This window comes from Plectropomus leopardus, chromosome 3 (assembly GCF_026936395.1).
Source record: "Plectropomus leopardus strain MGB_pleo_1.0 chromosome 3, ASM2693639v1, whole genome shotgun sequence".
Classification (NCBI taxonomy): domain Eukaryota; kingdom Metazoa; phylum Chordata; class Actinopteri; order Perciformes; family Serranidae; genus Plectropomus; species Plectropomus leopardus.
The window spans coordinates 22,633,988-22,653,928 of NC_142178.1; the positions used below are offsets into that span (position 1 = coordinate 22,633,988).

Genomic DNA, 19,941 nt, shown 5'->3' on the forward strand with positions numbered 1-19,941 from the left:
ACTTCTGAAGACCAGACAGCAGTAGAGCAGAAGCACAGAGTTGACTTTATTGTCAAAATGTATAGCAATATGGCATCTTTCAGCATTTCAGCTTATATTTCTATACAAGATGGACTGTCTCACTCCAGGCACCAGTATGTAGAGAAGTGGGTTACAGAAGATGGTTGGGGAACAGTTGTCTCAGTGCCGCTGACTTGTCCGTGTAATGAAGTCCCCAGGTACCTCCTCCTCCGCAGCTCTCATCATTATGTGTGACCAGCTAACCTACCGAAATATGACTTTATTCCACAGTCTGCCTTTGACACAGTCTCTTTATTCTCTCGATTTTTTTTCCTATGAGCAGTTGAAGGTGATTTCTGAATAGAAGTCTTCATGTTACAGTAGTTCTCTAGCTTATGCAGAACTGTGGCAATGTGTTATGTGGCTTTTAAAATACTATTTATTTATTTTAGGGGACCTATTATGCTCATTCTCAGGCTCATACATGTATTTTGGGTTTCTACTAGTTCATATTAACATGCTGTTATGTTCAAAAAACACTATTTTTTTCCGCACACTGTGTCTGTCTGTGCTACAGCACCTACATTCAACCTCAGTCTGTCAGTCAGTGATGCTCCATTTTAGCCCCTTGGCTCTACATTACTTTGTGGCAGCTGGATTCTCATGATTTCACAATATTTTATTAAAATCCATCTCATTAGCCTCAAATAATGGGTTTGTGACCAATCTGCACCCAGTCAGAAGCTAATTTCAGCTATGGGCATGGTTTAGGTGTGTGCAAGACAACATAAAAAGGCGCATGTTCCGTTAAAAACAACAATGGTGTTTCGATTCTGGAGTAGCATAATTTATATCAGAACTGGAGAGTATTTTTCTTATTAAAAGAACAGCAAAGAATGTAACTGAAGGCTTTTCTCGATGGAAAATATCTTTTTTATCTTCTCTTCTCTTGAATTTGGTTGATCTGATTGGTTGATGTTTGCCCATAATAATTGTTGATATACAGATATTTCATCCGATTACCAGACAGGTATTTTTTGAAAGTGTCCGCTCTTTTCTAAACAGTTTCCAATCATGGCTTCTCTGATGGTTCTGTATAACAAACCATCTGACGCCTCAGGTTAGTCTCTTTAAGCCCATGTCCAGGAAAAGCCCAGTTGGTTCTGATTGGGCAGCGTTCCCGGGTCTCCAGGGTCTACTGGATTTTGTCACCTCTTCACCGTCATTGTAGCCAGGGAATTACTGTAACACAGAGTAGCAGAACTTTTATCCTAAAAAAAAAAATCAATAAAACCTGTTAAACCAAAATCTTCACAACCCACTGCATTTCAGCAGGAATATGATCCAAATTGTGGAGAAATGAACAACAATGGCAACCAAGATTACAGGTTTCATTGGGGTTAGCATGTAGCTACATGTAGCAGTGTATTTAATGTAAACCCTTGCAGTAGAAAGTAAGAAAACATAATGAAAAGCATAACAGGTCCCCTTCAAGTCTACTTGCTGCTTAAATTTCATGTTGTTTTTAATTTCAGCTCAGTGCCACTACCGCATATTTGTGCTTTCAGGCAACAAGCAATTCAGAGGACATGTATTTTTCATCTGGTCACGTCCTTTCTTCATTTGACTATTTTTCACCTCCAGACGACAGTTTAACACATGATTTTTCACATGGCATGACCTTGAAGCTGAGCCGAAGTCATTGTAAAAAGATGGCAGCAAACAGACTGATGTGGTAAAGGAGGGCGCGGTTTTGCAGACATGAGGGTTTTTTCTGGGTAGAAGAGATGAAGAGGCTGCCAGCCAAACATGGTGACCAGTCCATTAAAGATCAGCCACAGACAGTGTGAGGGGAGGAGCAGGGGGGAGGAGGAGCAGGAGAGAGATACTTTGATAAGTGTTGCGCCTGTGTTAACCTTGATGGCCGCTAGCAATGGGCCGGTGCCAGCAGCAGGGATCTGTTTCAACTGGATTAGATTATTTTTTTTTCCTCCTGTGCTCCAAGAGAAGGAAAAAAAAATCAATACTTGGGAGCACGGCATGACAGGGGCATCATTTCAGAATTGAAGTGGCTGTCAGGCATTGTCATTTGGTGACTTTTGTTCGCCATTGTACTTTTAAGCCCTCATTTTTCTCCCCCTCCCCTTCCTTTCACTTGCTTCTTCCCTTGCCCATTGTTTGAATTCCCCTGGTGACATTTTATGTTGCAATTTGAAAACTCGAGGCCAAGAGATCAAGTGCAAGAGAATCTCTTTGAAACCAATTGCTGGACTGTGTTCAGCATCTACTTTTGTTTCGCGACCCCCATCCTCCTTTCTCATTTCATCCTCTTGTCTCCCTAGACCTCTATTGTGTTCCAGGAGGAATTTATTTGTAGTATATTTGCATTCTTTGATACCAGACAAGGACAAGCCTGATGTCTCGCCTTCCTCTGGACAGTTTCTCTGCCCGTTTGTAAATGAAACCCTCTGGGAGTGCTTGTCGACGGATGTGAGAAATTGGAGATTCTCGCAGAGCGATAGCCCAGCCTTGGAGAGTGTGTAGCCCTGATGTGCCACCAATGTCAAGAGATTGCAAATCAAGCGCTTTAATAACATCTCTGCTGGTTTTGTTTTTTCCTCCTGTTCTCCAGCAGAACCCTGAGACCCTGTTTTTGTCAGTCTGCGTGTTGAAGGCTCGCTGTGGCACGGAAACACTACTAGACCTTCCTCTGTCACTCTAATTGATAAACATAGGGCTGATATCTTGTAATGAGCCTCCATTTTCCAGCCTATTATACTGGTTAACCCTCTCAACCCAGCAAGGGAGAGGAGGAGGGGAGTCAAGGCATCGTCTGACAACAACTACAGCATTTAGATAAGGCTGACACTGTTACAGCACTGCAAACTCATCTCCTCATTTCCCCTGCATATTATTTGTAGAATCAGCGCGGTAGAAACATGTCCGTTTGGCAGTGACAACCACAACAACAATTTTAAGCAACAAAAATCGGATGCGTTTTATCCTCTGGCTCAAAAACAGGTCTAGTAATGTGATTAAAATGCCCACATTTCAAAGCTTCTTCTCTGTATGTGTGTGTTGCCATTTTCTACCATTATGTGATTTTGGAGATGATTACTGTTCTTTCCACTCCCCAGTCACTTCCCCAGCAGCCTATTTCCTCCCCAAACTCCCAACACACATCCATAGTTATTTATTTGAACTGTTGATGAATTGTGGGAGACACGACTCAGTGTAATTGACTCGATTAATGCCAGCCATTATCATTTCGTCTTCACCAAGCTGTCTCCTCCGGCAGAGCCAGGCTCTCGCGCCGGGCGACCCTGTCAGCCAGGCCATGTAATGGAAGGTGCTGCCCATGATTACAGTGTCGCAAGTCATAACGGTCTCACTGCCAGCAAGTTGTGCCCTGGTGGCTGTCTGGGTAGGAAGCTAACAGAGGCATAGAGTCTGCCGTCCCGTTTCTTCAGCTGTACTCTTTTAACTGTGTAAATGGAAGGGCTTGTCTCTTTGCATGTCTTTTTATGGTTGCTTTCTTGTCAAAATATGCACACTGACTGCTTAGGGTACTTCAAAAAGGCATGTTTCTAATTGCAAACAGGAACAGATACTTTTAATTTACTTCTTATGTTTCCTCGACATTCCTTGAAAGGAAAGAAAGAACAGTTTGTTTGAAAATACCCCAAATGCTCCTTTTTTTTAGTTTCTGCCCTTTATCCTGTCAGCGGACCTGGATGGAAGTGAATGCAAGATGGTGCCAACTGAGAGATTTAGTTATTCGCTTTAACCCTCATAATAACATAACATAATAAGTCCTTCATAATACCCCGACATATTCTCTGACTTCACATCAACGGAATGACCCCGGGAATTAACAGTGACTTGTCTTTTCCACTTACAAGCAAACCCAGCATTGGGTTTTAATGGCACTACTGATGTGTTCAGCTTTTTTGGTTGTTATTTTAGGGGTGAGTCTGTGAATTTGGCCTTTTCTCCTGTAGTCGACTTTGGCTTTGGATATGAGAAAATCCCATTACAGCATGGAGGGTTTGGGTGTTTGGGCAGGCTCAACGCACAGGTGATGAAGTGTTTGTTTATGGTTATGAGTTTGAACCCAGCACTGTTGATTAGTACTGCAGACTTTACATGTCTCAGACAGGGGCAGATGGAAATGGACTTTATAGGCATGCTACTTATATCTGTTTAAAGGATGGAAACCCACAGGACCATTTATTTTGGCGAAATGGATCATTTCTATAATGATTTATACGTTTTTCTGTGGAAGTGTTTCTCTGTTGTCCCAGATCAACATATTGTTTTCTTACTAAAGTATAATATAGTTCTCAATGCAACAATTTGATGCTGAGCGTCAGTTAGAGCAGCACAATATCAACATCAACAATGTGATAAACACATTGTGAAAAACTGCAATATTGCATTTTGAATATAGTGATAACAACGTACTAAATTACATTCTGTCTATCGGGGTTAAATCCTCTGGTACATGCCAGGCTATTAACTCTCTGGCCAATACGGTTGGGTACGGTTCACAGTACCAGCTCCAGTACCTGGAATTTTTTGCAGCACTTCCACCTCTTGTCTAAACCAAGAATTTTCACCCACATGCACTCTCAACTTCTGATATTTTGCACTAATGGATTAAATCAGTATTTGGAAGTGCTGATGCCACTTGGGCGATACCCAACCTTACTGGCCAATCAGACAGAGCCCTAACCGTTAAGCATCTGTCCGAATGCCACAGAGGAAATGGTGGGTTCACAAAACTAGCATGTCCATTGTGTGCCAATATTTGGGATACAGGAGAGATGATGAGTCAAGAACTGACTACAGTTCAGTATTTGTTTATTTGTCGCAAGTGAAATCGTTATTGCAATACTCAACACCGTTGCTGCATAGCGCATATTTTTGTCATATCTTGCAGCCATAATGGGGCATAGAACTGTGGCATTTTGAAGACCATCCTCTTAGTCCTTCACTTTGGTCCAGCCTTTTGCTTGTCCCAATTCCTGCTTGCCTTCACTGCCACTGATCAAGATTAATGGACATGCAGCACAGACACACACACGCACACACACACGCGCGTGCACACACACACACCTCACAGCAAAAGCAAAGTGTTCTCCAGATGAACATTTGAAACACTTACTTGAAAATTCCTTTTCCGTACACCTTTTATTTTGCTGTTTCCGAGGTCATCATGCTGGAAGGTCAAGGCCCACTTTAATGCCACACAAAGAGACATAGATTGATAATTAAGGCCCGGCGGCCTGCAGAAAAGCCCCTCTAATGTGATTTATACCTATAGATTTTCTGTCAGATATGAAATGTTGTCGTTCAAATTGAAGAGGAGGACCCATTATAAAACGCTTTACTGGTAACTTTGGGAAAGCAGGTTGCATTTGTTCAGCGATGCATCTGGGTTACTACCAGTGGGTTAGTTTAAGGTTAATTGGATAAGGACAATAATATACAACTGAAGCGGCATTCATAATTGAATGAGCTTTTGTCTTAATACTGCAACCATTTGCTTTAGTTGCTTCTCTGAGAAAGTGCAGAGGGAAAATGTAAATGCACCAATGCAAGCCTGTATGGCTAGCAGTTACTATACATAGCTCATGTTTTCTTTTCCCCGTCCCTCTCCTTGTGCTCACCTTCAATAAGAATATCACTTTGAAACAGCTCTTTAAAAACTAAGCCATGCGTTTGCAATTGAAATTGATTCTGAAACAGAGATTGGAAATCAAAACACTGTTTCAAATTATAGCTGTTATTTTCAGAAGGTGTTTTACTTTTCCCATCGCCGCACAGTTCAAAGGCCCATTCTGATAACAAATTCCGACAAAGAAAAATGTCCTCCCTGTGCATTGTGGGTATCGTGTGATTTGGTGTGCCGGAGGGCATTAGTAAATACGTGTCCACTGTTATTAATCAACATGACACAAGGACAGAAATGACCCTATGCTTTTCATTTGGTTCTACTCAGAGTAGAGTTTCTATATGTGGATACACAATATTATACCTTCTTATAGACATATTTTTGTCATGTACATTCTACAAGATACTAGTACAAATTATAATTTATATGCTGTAAAATTCAGTCTCTTGACACATTTGTGCATGCCTTTACAGCATATACACTCATGCTTCCTTCACTTGCAGAATGTATAATGCATCTTTTCTCTTTTCCTCGCAGTCGAACTGTGCACAGTACGCAGCGGAGAAGCGAGATGAGGAGAAAATGTGCGACCACCTGATCCGAGCAGCCAAGTACCGTGACCATGTGACAGCCACACAGCTTATTCAGAAGATAGTCAACATCCTGACTGACAAACATGGAGCCTGGGGAAGCTCTTCCAAAAGGTAAAACAAAAAAAATCAAAAACAGAATTTGATAACGCTGCTCATTCTGGAAGATGTCATTTCATTTTCAGATAAGATCCTTATTATGCTTTACCTTTGAAAATATTTTAGAATTCATTGGGGGAACAATTCTGTGGTGCTGTTGTTTCCTTTGCTTAGCTTCACACATGCACATATGGCATTTGAAATTCAATCAGTTTAATCCATTATTAATTCAAGGCAGCTTTCTGCCCGTATATTTTTTGTAAAAATAGAAATAATAAATTATCCTCTGATGGTTTAGCACAATTATGTTTTGTTTCCCACATGCCAGGATATTATAGAGAAACAATAAGTGAGCATTGCATAAAAAAATCATTTAATCAAGAGGATGCACCTGTTTTTGTTTATTTTTTGGTTTTTGTTTTTATGAACCGTGTTCATAGCATGTAATTTTCCCAGCTTTGAAAATGATTCAAACTACTGTAATGGTTTTAATCTCATCATAATCTTTCTCATCCCCCCCAATACTCCTGGCTTTGATTAAATTAGATTTGCAAAGGTGAAAATGTCAGCTGTGGGTTGAATGATGCATTGACTCGAGAGAGAGATGAAAGCCATTTAAACAGCTCCGCTCCCATTAAGAACAGAGGCAACCCTATCCTCTGTGTTTGTTTCGCCAAATAGGCAGCAGAATCCAATGCGGCTATTCCCTAATGATGGCTGTTTGTGCAGGTAGTGTGTAATGGTGAGCTGGAGAGACGGCCGCTGGCTTGCGCTTGTTAGGCTGAACCAACTCTCCAGAGACTCGTCTGGCGAGGGTTAGTTTGCTATTGGATCAGGAGTCTGTCTCTGACTGGCTTTGTTTTCCTTTTTTTCTTTTTTTATTCCCCTATATCAGGATGTTGTGTTATTTGTCATATTCTTCTTTCCTTGATCCCATCTCCATGCCTTCCACCTCTTCCTTTCTGTTAGCCTCCATGTGTACTCACACACAGCTATTTACTATGGAGATTGTGTTCTATGAGCCCTGGCCAGAAAAGTCCCCCATTACTGGCCCTTTATGCCGTTGTGCTATTGATGGCTTTCCTAATGGCTGCCGATGGGCGCAGGGAGCCATTGGCACTGGGCCTTGGAGTGCAGCGCTCTTTTAATAAATCACAATCAGTCCTGTGCCATTACATCAATATTTTTGGTCAATTACTGTGAAGGTCAGGTGGTGCAGCTTCGCACCAGAGCTTGTGGTATGCGGGCATAGGAGAAACATCTGGTGCCAGAAAAAGAACAGGAAAAGATGGACACAGAGAAAGAAAAAAAATACTCACAAGCACACCTGCATACCCGCAGGCGTCTTTATATAAAAAGATGTCCGTTCCCTAATCCATGAATACAACAGCAAAATGTTTGGTACAGCAACATCTCTGAGAATACAAACGGGAGGGGAAGTACGAATACACACAATGAAACACAGCAACCTTTTTCCAGCTGTGAAAATGAAATCCAGGAACACAAAGACAATACGCAGCTATGATTACGACCTTTTGTTGCTTGGGTGTAAAATCCAAGCCTGCCTGCTCACACGCCGTAAAAACGTATTCCCCAAAGTTTCCATTCAATAAAGAGTCTGAAAATGAAAATATTATTTTCTCACAAGCTGATGGGAATTGTTGTTTCCTCACGGCAGGCATCTAATATCTTCTGACACAGTGTGACCCGCCTGAATGCAATTTGTGTCTTAATATCCAGCTTACAGCGGCCCCGGCCTCTGGAGAAAAGAGGTGTTAGGTGATTTTCCCTTTTCCATTCCCTTGCTTCGTCTGCGGTTCTCCCTCTCTCTTCCTTTCTCTGCGGCACAACGTACAATTTCTTTTCTCCCACTCCTTGTCCTTTGCTCTTTCTTGTTTCGCTTTCTACTTCAGTTGTATCACTGGGCGTCCGGGGAGGATTCCTTCCACCAGACAGAGGCGGCATCTGTCGTTTTTGTGCCCTTGTCTGTCATCTAGTGTCAAGACGTAGACAGATCCACAGCCAGACAGATAGTGCGACTACCTGTTCATCCATACTGTCCCAGGGCCTTGAGACTCAGGTGTACAACATGCCAGCCTGCTGTCTTTTTAAGAGAGGAAAAAAAAATAAATGAACAGCTAGCAAGATAGCCACAAATGATACAACTGGCAGGTGTCATTTTTTTTACTTTCCTCATCTCTCCAGTTTTTTTCTCCCCTCTTGGTTTGAGTTCAGGTCCACTGAGCATCCACACTGCTGCAGTGTTTATTTGGGTCAGGAATCATCTTTCATGTATATGACACCTAGACAAAGTCGACGGACAGAGAGGGGAGATGAGGGCAGATGATGGAGAACGCCAACTCACAGCCCCTAGGGACTCGCACTACTCTCCTCTTCTTCCCCTCTCATACCTTCCCTTTATTGCATTCTAATAGGCTGACTAATGTACCATGGAAATTCACTCAGGGTGCAGGAAGCAGGCGAAGCAAAAGGAAGGTGGCTGCTGCTGAGAAAAGGTTCAAGTGTGATGACGTAGAAGCAGTGCGCACTTTTTTATCTAGAGCTGCGGTTGACAATCTGATGCAGGCGGTCTGTTTGAGGCAAATGGAAACATTATTCAATACGCAGAGGTTTAGGTACACTCCCTGGCATTTGCTATGCCCCGTCTTTTTCTTATTCTTTTCTCTTAAGGCTGCATCAGCATCCTTTTTATTCCTGGTTTATTCCAACAATCCTCACCTAGTCCCCCCCAAAGCACACACACACACCTCGAGCACTAACTCCTCTCCCTCTGCTCCTCCTCCCTCATATAAGCAGCTCATTTTCTGCAGCACCACTGCTCTAATGGACGCCCTTAGGCTAGAGGCTTCCCAGCCAAGGGACATCCATCTTTTGGCATGTCACACTCCCGCACGGCAAAAAATCTTTGTGATGTGCACTCCAATTTTTCTTCAGTAAATCAAATCTTCCTTCCTTCAGAAAGACGAATGCTTTAGGGTTGGAGTGTTATAGAGAAAATCAATGCCGGCAAAATTGAAACAGTATGCCCCCGTATTGATCGGCCTTGTGAGATCGAAAACGAACAGCTTTGTAACTGTTCCGCTGGACAGTTAGCTGACCTGTAATGGACAAACTATTGATATTAGCATTACTATTTTATCTTGTGCTATGTCATTTCGCCAGCACACTATTGAGGGAAAGAAGCCAGAGCAGAACGTTCACGGAGAGGTTTTTCCTTTGTATCCACTAATGATACAGAAGATGGTGTGAAATGGTTTCTGCACAAAATACTGAGGAGGGTTTTGTCTTTCCGCTTGAGCTGAATTCTGCTTGTTCTCTGGTAATAAAGGAAATATCACTTTCTTTACATAATATCCCCATCAGACATACTGCATTGTATGTGATGCATAAACAGAATATATGTAGAGCAAGTACTATATACATTTTCTGTTATTAAAGCTGCCTGTTTTTATTGTAAATTAACCTTTTGAAACCTGGATTGAAATCACTTTTCTTGTGCTGCGTTCAGCCGTCTTTCACAAGTGTTAAAACACTTGTACTTATTGACCTAATGGTTTGTAAACATGGGGAAAAAGGCAAAGAGCAAATGTCCTGCAAATTGCAAGAAATCAAAAGATCTAAAAAGTATATTTTTGATAAAAAGGATGTCCGGAAAACTGTATTTCAAATGATCATATTTACATATTTAAAGTTATTTTAGAGAATCATTAGAATTTTTAAGCACTTTTTCAGGTCATTTTCTTGTTCTTGTTTTGGTTGTTCTTCCCATTGTTTTCTTTTGGGTTTTTTTTTTTGTTGTTGTTGTTGTTATGTTTAAGTTTGTTTTGTTTTGGTAATTTCCAGGCAGTTTTCTTACATATTTTTGGGTCATTTCTTCTGAAGTTGCTTATTGGATTCTTCCCATGTATTTGAAAGAAATTGAGCCAGTTTGTTCAGGTTTTAAATGGTTAATCTATAGATTATCTATTATTTAGGCTATAAAAGATTTTAAAAATGGTTAAACATTCCCACACAATTTCCCACAGCCCAATGTCTAGAATTGCTTGTTTTGTCCTACCAACAGTCCAAAACCTGAAATTATTTAATTAATAGTGATGCAAATCAGAGAAAAGTAGCAAGCAATTTGGGAAGCTGGAACCGGCGAGTGTTTGGCATTCTCGCTTAAAAAGGATACAAACAATGAATCTTTTGTTCATTTGAAATTTGTCTATGTTTTTTAAAATCGTTGTTTATAATTTTTTTTAATAATGGATTAATGAAGTAATTGTTTAGGCTCTACAGCGTAGTAGGTGATGCATCAAAAGGCTGAAGAGCATCTGTTGTATCAGTCTCCAGTACCTAAACTTTTCCTCACGCACCAGTACTAACCTGTGCATCAAATCAGGGCTGCGACTAACGAAAGTGAAAAATGCCTGTCACAGTTTTCTATGGACTCAGCATCTTCAAATTGCTTGTTATGGCTGACAATACACATGCCCAAAGATAACCAGTTACACTGTAAGGCAGCCAGTCCTTCCATTCAAAAAACTGGAACCAGTGAATGTTTTTCCTTGATAATGAATTAAACAATTAATCGATTTTTCAAGTTTATTGTGAAAGTCCATCAACACACTTTAGTATTTAAGGTACATCTATAAATTATGGCCACTATAACACTGATATGATATATAATATTTTAGAAAGCCTAAATTAAGTAAATAAATTCATGTGACATTAATCACAGTTCTCTGACTCACACTGATCCATGTTTTTTGCGGGTCTGTGAACGCAGCGTATACGCAGCTGTTTTTTTCCTCTCAACAGCATTTTGTTGAGTTTGAGTCGTGGGGTGGAGGCTTGATCAGTTGATCAGTTTGTGGTTGGATCAGTTAGAGCTGATCAGATAAGATGCAGAGATTAGTGACTGTTGCTGCCATTACAAAGGTTAGACTCAGCTCTGAACCACCAGTTTCATCTAAAGTAGGTTAAAAAAATGATAAACAACACTTATTGTTGTTTAAAGAAAATAGAGCATTGTATTTTTTTTTATAAATTAACACAATTTTAAGATTTACGTATACTGCGCCTGCCGTTGTGCTGCTCTGCTCAGATTATGCTCTGCACTCTGAGAATGTGCTTTAAATAACTAAACGATGTGTATATTCCAACAGTGCTCCGAATGAATGGTCCATCTCAAAAAATAGGACATCAATATGTGGCGGCAAATGCTGATATTGTGGCAGGCTGCTACGAATAAATAAATAAAGAAAGAAAGAAACTGTGGATTGAATAAATACATTTCAAGGGCCTAAAATTCATTTTCTGTTTATCAAGTAATTAGCCATGTAAGTGCAGCAAGACTGCTCAAAGTCCCGTAGTTCTTATTTTCTCATTAAGCTCAGAACATACGTAGATTAATGCTTACTACATTTAGGACCTTCATGTTCACATAGCTTTTTTTTTTTCAAATAAATGATTGCATGGGAAACTGCGGCAGTCCGATTCATCTCTAGTTGTATGCTTTTGTTCCAGACTTAAATCACAATTATGATACATAATACTGAATGTAATGCATGTGTTAAGGCCGAGGTCTGCACAATGTCTGCGCTGCCTTGCGTGCATGTTTTATGGACACACAGTACATTACGGCCGCGCTGGTGCTGTGCACGCAGAGCTGAAAAAGGAAATGGGACTCCAGCACGTCAGTGCAGATTATAACCATAGGAAACAAGAACATAACTGTTTAGAGTACACTGACTCTCGGAAATGCATGACACGAGAGGGGCAGGAAGACCCACAGAGAAAGAGAGAGAGGGAGGGAGATGGATGGAACGGAGGATGAGAGAGAGAGATATTTGTCAGTGAAGCATCAAAAGTGTAGATGGAGACAAACACAAGACAGGGACATTTTTTTCCCCACATCCTCTCCTCTATAGCTGCAGTATACACTAAACCATAGCCCTGAGTGATTGCACAAATCTGTGTGTAAAAAGTTGAGAGCGTGTTTGCTGGATGGAAAACGCTGCAGCTGCTGACTTATCTGACCATCAGATTGCCTTTATTGTATTTGGGAAAAGAATAAACACTGCCGCTGGATTCTGTCCTGATTCTTATTTATACACACAATTTTCCAACTGGATTCTTTCTGAACTCCACCTTCGTTAAGGGCAATTGATTATTTGTATTCTAATCTTTGAATTCCTTTTTATTTTGAATCAATTTTTACAGTAAAAAAAAAAAAAAAGTTAAGGATGGCTGTTAAATTGTGTCTACAGTACATAATCACTTAAAGACCCCTTCTTTGCATTTAAAAAAACGAGTCCATTACTTCGTAGAGTACTTAACTGATCATTTATAATTGATAATAGCTTTTGGTTTGCTTATAAATACTTGCAGTCTAAACACAAACATGACCTGATGTACTGAGCAGTGGCAGCTGTGGCAGTCCGCAGCTCCCGTCTCATCCGAGGCAGAGACAGTTGTTTCCTTTAGTCCAGGTCCCGACTACTTCAGAACCAATTAGCTGGTGGCTCGAGTTTTGCTCATCCATCTGCCTCGATACAGTCATAAACATATAGCATAAACATACTGCACGAAGCAATGCGAGCCTGGCTTCAGTTATGTTCATCTTTCTGTAAACGAGACTCTTGGTATCATGCAGGGATCTCCAAGTCCTTAAAGGGTTTTAATGCGAAACCCTCCACCTCATTAATCATGCACAGTGACATGTGTCTGGGACAGAAAAGTTGTGACGGGAGACAAAAAAGGATGTTTCTTAAATCTCTGGGGAGACTGTTGGAGTTTGACAGACTCGCGTTCCATCAGTTGCATAAAATAACGTGCCACGGACGGCCCTACCGTGCAGTCTGGCTCATGGATATGAATTAGAATATAGCCTTAATGATAACATTTACCTCGACTGTATATACAGTACAGTGGCTGGGGCTGTAAGGAATAGTAACAAAGTGTCATGGTGGAACATATTAACAGCTGATGATGTCCATATGTTAGCTTGGTTAAGTGTTGCAGTGTAGACTCCGAAAAATTACACTCAGTGGATCGTTTAAAATGACAGTTGTCAGTGGTTCAGTTAAAACTGGGGAATTTAATCACTAATGTGGAAATTATCTAGTTAGATTTTTTTCATAATTTATACATTTAATTTTAACTTCAACTTGCATATTCCGAATCTAAAATGTTGTCTCTGGCTGGTAATGTTGTGTTAAAAATTTGTGCTCTCAAAATTTATTTGAATAACATCAGCTGTTTCCATCACACAGAAGATTTAGAGTGAGCAGGGTGAGAAACTCGTTTGTTTCTCAGTCTGTCAAACTATTAAAGCAGAGTTGGTGTTCTAAGGAGCCTCGGTGCATCTGGGTCGAGCACTGAATGTAATAGGAAAAGATTCAAGTGTTTGCACAGCATCCACTTTTTGTCATGTCTGATGCTATATGTAGCATTTTTAGTATGGTATTATTGTTGTTTTTTTAAGTGTGGGGTTTTGTATTTTTGTATTTATGTGTATATATCTGGTCGATTCGGTCAAGTTTGTAGTAGAAGATGGATATTCTAACCGTTTATCCAACAGGCTTGTGCTGTGCAGTCAGCCTACCATAACCGGTCATTTTCTGTTATGAGCGTTGCTGACCCGTGCTTACAACGTTTGCCTGCAGGTGAGCTCGCTGCATCTATCCAGCCCTCAGGAGTACTCTCTTCAATTTTTTTTCTTTAATCTTTTCTCTGCAGTGCTAGTTCCTTTTTACCAGCCATGACAACGTTGCAACGGCTGGTATAGTTTGTACCTTGTGAGCCTTTTTTTGTGTCATCATGGCCAAATGTTGTACTATAGACACTAATTGTAACAGGAACTAACACAGAGGCTGTTTTGGATATTTTGGCAGTTGTTTATAGTCTGTCTGTGTGTCTGTGGATATATGTTGTCAATGTGATAACATTGCAGTAGTGCACGATGCAGTCACCAAACTTTACACATGCATAGTTGAGGTTAAAATAAATGTGAGTTTTGAATTTGGGTGTGGTCTCTAGCAAGTAGAGAGGGACCACCGGTCCCCTCAAATAATGCCCTGGTCGGTTTTCGGTAGACTGTATGTAAAAGTCCTGCACTCCAGTTTAAAGATCAGCCAATACACCAGTTCATAATATTGTACTATTTGTTTATCTTCCTTAGGAAGCACAAATATATGAAATACGTATATTTGTGCAGTGGCAAGTTTTTGTAATGTGTCACAGAAACTTGAGGTGAGAATCGGCAAGAGCTTTTCAGTTGAACCAATTTAACGCATACCATTTACATCTATTTGAACCACATTTCTGCGTTTAGCTCCTTCAGTTTTGTCTGTCCCCTTCCTAACAGCTCAGAAATGTAATGGAATCCTTGTTATGAAGAATGAAAGAGGGCCGCCATCCCACAAAGACCAATTACACCATCCTACTTCTCTGCCTCGCTGCTCACAGCCCGCTGTGACTCTGTAGCAACTCTCAGATTTATGAGTTTCATATACCCTTAAGAAAGTATATGGCCTTGGTGGAGCAAGGTCATGATAAAAGGGTGCTGATCAATATCTGAATGAAAAGCCATTTGGGAAGTTTTTAGGGCTTTTTTTCTCCTTTCTCCCTGGATGCAATATCTGCGCAGTATCGATTGTCCGGGGCCAGTAGTTAGTCAAAGGCTATCTCCTTTGACTAACCCCTTTGCAGCGTGTCAGCCCCCCCTCCCTGGTCCCTGTGATAGATTGGTATGCTTCCAGCCACTGTAATTACACCATGGTACCAGCAGGTCATTTATTTTGCTACTTTGACCATTTGCCAAAAAATTGCCTTTATCTTTAGAATCCAGCTCTTTCTTGTGCAACTAAAGCAGGAAAAAGAGGGCCACATAAAATACCAACGTCCTCAGTGAGGGGTGTGGAAGACTTAGGATCATCCTTTACTCTCATAGATCTTCAGCTTGTATTCTGGCGGTATATTTTCCTCACACCGACCCCCATCCCTGTGTGTGAGTTCAAGTTCAGCACCAGCCTAAGAGGACCAGACCAGGAGAGTTCACTGTGTTAGATTTGCGATGTTAGGAGCTGATATTGATTATAGGCGGAGGGACAGATTTATTCATTCTGCAGTGAGTTTGTGTTATGATTTGCAACTAACAAAACAGTTAATATGTATAAACACTCAGAAGAAAAAATGTTTAGTAAAGAAAAACAGAAATACAATGAGAACAAAATACAGTAAAATCCTTTTAAGTTTTGGAAAAGTAAAGGTATTTTGTTGTGTGTTTTGAAATTAATAGAGTGATCATCTGTGGATAACCCTTCATGGAACATAATGTCAAAATTATTTTTTAATGGCCATTTGTTGATTTAACGTTGCTCTATATGGATGTGTCGCATTTGTTTACCATTACGTACATATCTTAATTTTATCCTCACTTCCTGTCTTTCCTTCCCTGTGTGTCAGCTAGCTGAAATTATGTTTGAATTGGGTTTTAAACTGATGTGTTTTATTAAGAGAAAAATAATGACATTCACGGTGTGATTCCCACTTTCCATACCTATGCAGTTTCATACTATATTTCAATTGTTCTTCATGTTGAGGTGGCGCAAAGTTGGTTTTAAACGTGGTCATGGACATTTTATTATGGGTACTTGAAAAGTTATGGAAAAAATTTGAAATCTTGTCCATGAAAATGAGTGGGATCTCTGAATAATGTATGACCCTTATTAGGTTATAGGTAATATTAAACTCTACAAAACTCCCAATATGAGCAACATAATAAATCATTGGAAAGAAAATGTAAAATTCAAAACAGAGACTTTTATTAGAGGCGGTGCTTTTTGTTTAGTTTATTTTTTTTATCAGGTAATATGAGTTACTTTCTGGAATGAAGAGATAACTACATGACCATTATAGTTAGTCAGACTTCTGTTTATATGATCATCTCAATCACCGTGCAGTGGAATTGCTGCACTTGACACACACACACACACACACACACACACACACACACACACAGTGCTATAAGTGCTGTATAATGGGCACAGCCGTATGATGGAGAGAGGGGAGGAGGTGCTCATGAATAGCAGACAGCCTCACTTGATGAGATTGCCGAGCCTTGTAGACCTGCATCACACTCGAGCACGGCACACAACGGAGTACAGAGTTTAAGGGCTTGTTTATTCATTATTAAAGTATCAGAGAACTCCGTAGCTACCAAGCAAGGCCAGTTTTTAATCATTTTTTGCCAATTTTGTGTAGTTTCAAAATCATAAACTAAGCAGAAATTTATGTTTAGCTTTTAAAATAGTTTAAAATGTTATGTTTAAAAGTATGTGTTTTCTGTGAGTTTTTATGTGTGACTCCTTGCTTGTTTTGACATTTAGGTGTAAACATGTTCTCGTGTTTGTGTCAAAAATGTGAAATTTAAGATAAAAATGAAAAAAGACACCTTTTCAGACTCCCAATCTCACCTGACCTTGAGCTTCTCCACTGTGTTTTTCTTTCGGGGTGTGTTGGAAACGCTGGGTTCAGATTTGTCATACCATTCAAGATCAGCTCTGAAAGCTAGAGGTCAGAAGATTATTACAATGGGCCAGTAATGGCAGAATTATGCAACTCCGGTCCAGTGGATGCCCTCATTACCTCGCAGTAGTGGTGATAAATGGCCTTAAATGCATGTTGTCAAAATCACAGGAAAAATGTGACCCTTCATCAAAAATACAGATGGTACCACTTCAGCCATGTAGCGGGGGGAAGTCTGTATACGCTATTTATTATGTAGTTGATGCTTTGATAATTTAAATAAAACAAGCCGTGAAGCTATTTTAACATTAAACAACAAAATCAAGTGCAACATTTTTCATTTGATTGGAAAAAAGCTTTTTCACAGCATGTTCTCCTGTCTTTGGTCAATATTTACTACCTTACTAAACACAACACTTTCCCTTTCACCTCCCATGAAATCTGATATAATTAGTGTGTAATTGTCTGGCTTTTTGTTGGTGAATTTACACTGAGTGTAATTGCTGCTAATTGGAAGCTGCACACTAAACCGGTGGTAATTAGGGCTCGATTTGCATTATTTCATTTGGCTGCACTGCATTGTGGGGAGTCTGAAGCCTTTTGCCTCCCACCCATGGGAGTACTTTGATCCTCACAAGCCCGTGATGATGCTGAGATGCAGTATCAGTGCCTCTCTTTTTTTTAGATCGCTTTTTGAAAGCTGTTGGATAAATTGAAGTTAATTGGGAGGAGTGGTAGGTGCTTATGTTGTGTTGGTAATGAGAGTGTGTGCACTCTTGTGTGTTAGCACGAAATTCGGTGGAATGGGAGTTAACAAGAGCGTGATAAAAGCAAAGCATGTAACTGTACATGGGCTTTGTTTCATGTTGCTTGCACGCAAGCCAAGATTTACATTTTTTTTCTCTCTTTTTCAAATGCATACTATTTCTTTTTTTTTTTCACAAATATTTCATCACAGATCTGGTGCGGTGTTGGATCAGGATATTTAAATTCATATTAAAAAAAGACAAATTAAATGACTTGATCCTATAATTAATAATAAGGATGGGCAAAATTACATGTGGACATGTCATTTAAAGGGAGAAGATGGAAACGTTGCCGGGTCTGTGACCCTAACATTACCTCTGGTGAATCTTGTAAACAACATTAGCTGAGGTGAATTAACATACACACATGTAGATGGTCTCCTGTAAACCTCATTGGAGTGGGAAGGATAAGCATTAATGCACATGTAGAAAATCACTTCGGCAAGACTTAATCATGCCAAACAATTTCAGTGGGAAGGTATTTGGTCCTGTTTCATTTTAATTTGAGTCTGGAGATACCGTTGAGGTGATCGCTGCCACCCTTTGACAAAGAGCCAGCGCTCAAGCAACCAGTCCTCAACATGACAAATCCTCAATCTATTCCTGCGCTCCCGTTTCTTCTAAACACATGGTTTATGCAAATCAAAGCAAAATGATCTTGGGGATAGCAGCAATGTTTGAGCAATTTGAGGGCTGCCAATAGGAACTGACATTAATATAAAATAAGCAAGGAGAGAAATCTCTTCTGCATATGCAGGTCTCATTGACTGTACCCAAATTAATTTAGCAGAAAGGTTATGAATGACTGTTTGTGCCAAAGACCAGTCGCTTGCAATGATATATGAAAGCATGTTCACTCCGCATGTCCTGCTTGCTATGATAAAGGTCATGGTAGTATTTACATAATATCAAATGCTTTAAATATAAGCCTGTGCAAAAAAAATTTAATGTTTTCTTTACATCTCCATACTCACCAAAGGTAAATCCTATGGCTCCCAAACAGATTAGTTCAAATGAAATCATAGAAAACAACCAAGAAGGAAATGTGATGTTTTTCTTGTTCTTATATCAGTTTCTAGTGTTAAAACAAAATTAACTTTTTAAAACTGTAAATGGTGGAAAAGCTGTGCTGCACCGTCTCTTGGATGATCCTGTCTGATTGAATGTAGATGGATGGCAGTCATTTGTCCTTGTCAGCAGACAAACAGTCGCGCCTTAGAAATAGCAGCGCTATCAAACTTTCAGCAGCTGCAGAGAGAATCTATTAACATGTTTAAACTGGCTGTTTGATATTACTAATAATACGTGATGATTGAAAGAGGTGACTCGGAAAGTGGATTGGGATTGTGTATTTTGAGGTTTCTAAATGCTAGATTAGTATTATATTTAGGATATGATTAAACCTTAATATTCCCCGAGGGAAATTGTGGTTGTGCAGCAGGAAACTGTAACAGTCAATGTAACAAAGGAAAGAAAAAAAATATGGAGACTCATGTATGAGATTAATGCATAAAATTACAAATTTTATTTCTGCTTTTTTATTTAGTCGAAATTGTAACAATAGCATTTTAGCAACTCTTTGTATTGCAGGCTTTGGCAATATATCTTTATTATATAAATGTCCTGATACGAAGTCAGATATTTTACTGATTTTGGATGTTGTAATATCATAAAGGCTTGATAAAATGATATCATTTTTTTAACTAAACTTCTTAACTGTTCTATCTGTTCGATGTTTTGCCTCTGTCTACTTAGTTGTTGTATCTAAATTACAGATTATTATTATTAATCAAAAATTGCATTGTGTAAATATTCAAATGTTTAAATAGTCAACCCTAAAGTATTATTGCAATGTTATCAAGATATTTTATCAAAACTATTGCCCAGTGCTACTGTGTTAAAGACTTTATATTAATTAGTGCTTTAAAAATGGCAGTTAAAAAAATTGGTAGCAAAATTATACCCACATTGTGTTTGCAAGTCCATCAAAAAACAGCGTACATTGAGGAAATAAGTAACGCCTGCACACTTACTCTGTGTCACAGAAGTTTAATGAGTACTGTCTTGATCCAACATAAATCTTCGTCAGATCAAAACCACACTTATATACATAATACACAGCAATAGGCTGGGAAGCTTTGTAAACCACTATGGGTTGCAAAACAGTTGACAATAAACATTTAATTGAAAATACATAGAAAAAAGGGAAAAAACATTAATGCAAAAGCCATAC

At 39.6% G+C, this 19,941-nt stretch overlaps 1 protein-coding gene across 7 annotated transcripts in view; it reads left to right on the forward strand.

Moving 5' to 3' along the window:
* lrba (LPS-responsive vesicle trafficking, beach and anchor containing) overlaps positions 1 to 19,941 on the forward strand; it is a 229,435-nt gene that overhangs the window by 105,871 nt on the left and 103,623 nt on the right. For all 7 annotated transcript variants that reach the window (XM_088075889.1, XM_088075891.1, XM_088075892.1 and 4 more), the window contains exon 36: positions 6,215 to 6,381. In XM_088075889.1, the coding sequence (XP_087932015.1) occupies positions 6,215 to 6,381 (167 nt within the window). The remainder of the gene's footprint in view (positions 1 to 6,214; positions 6,382 to 19,941) is intronic.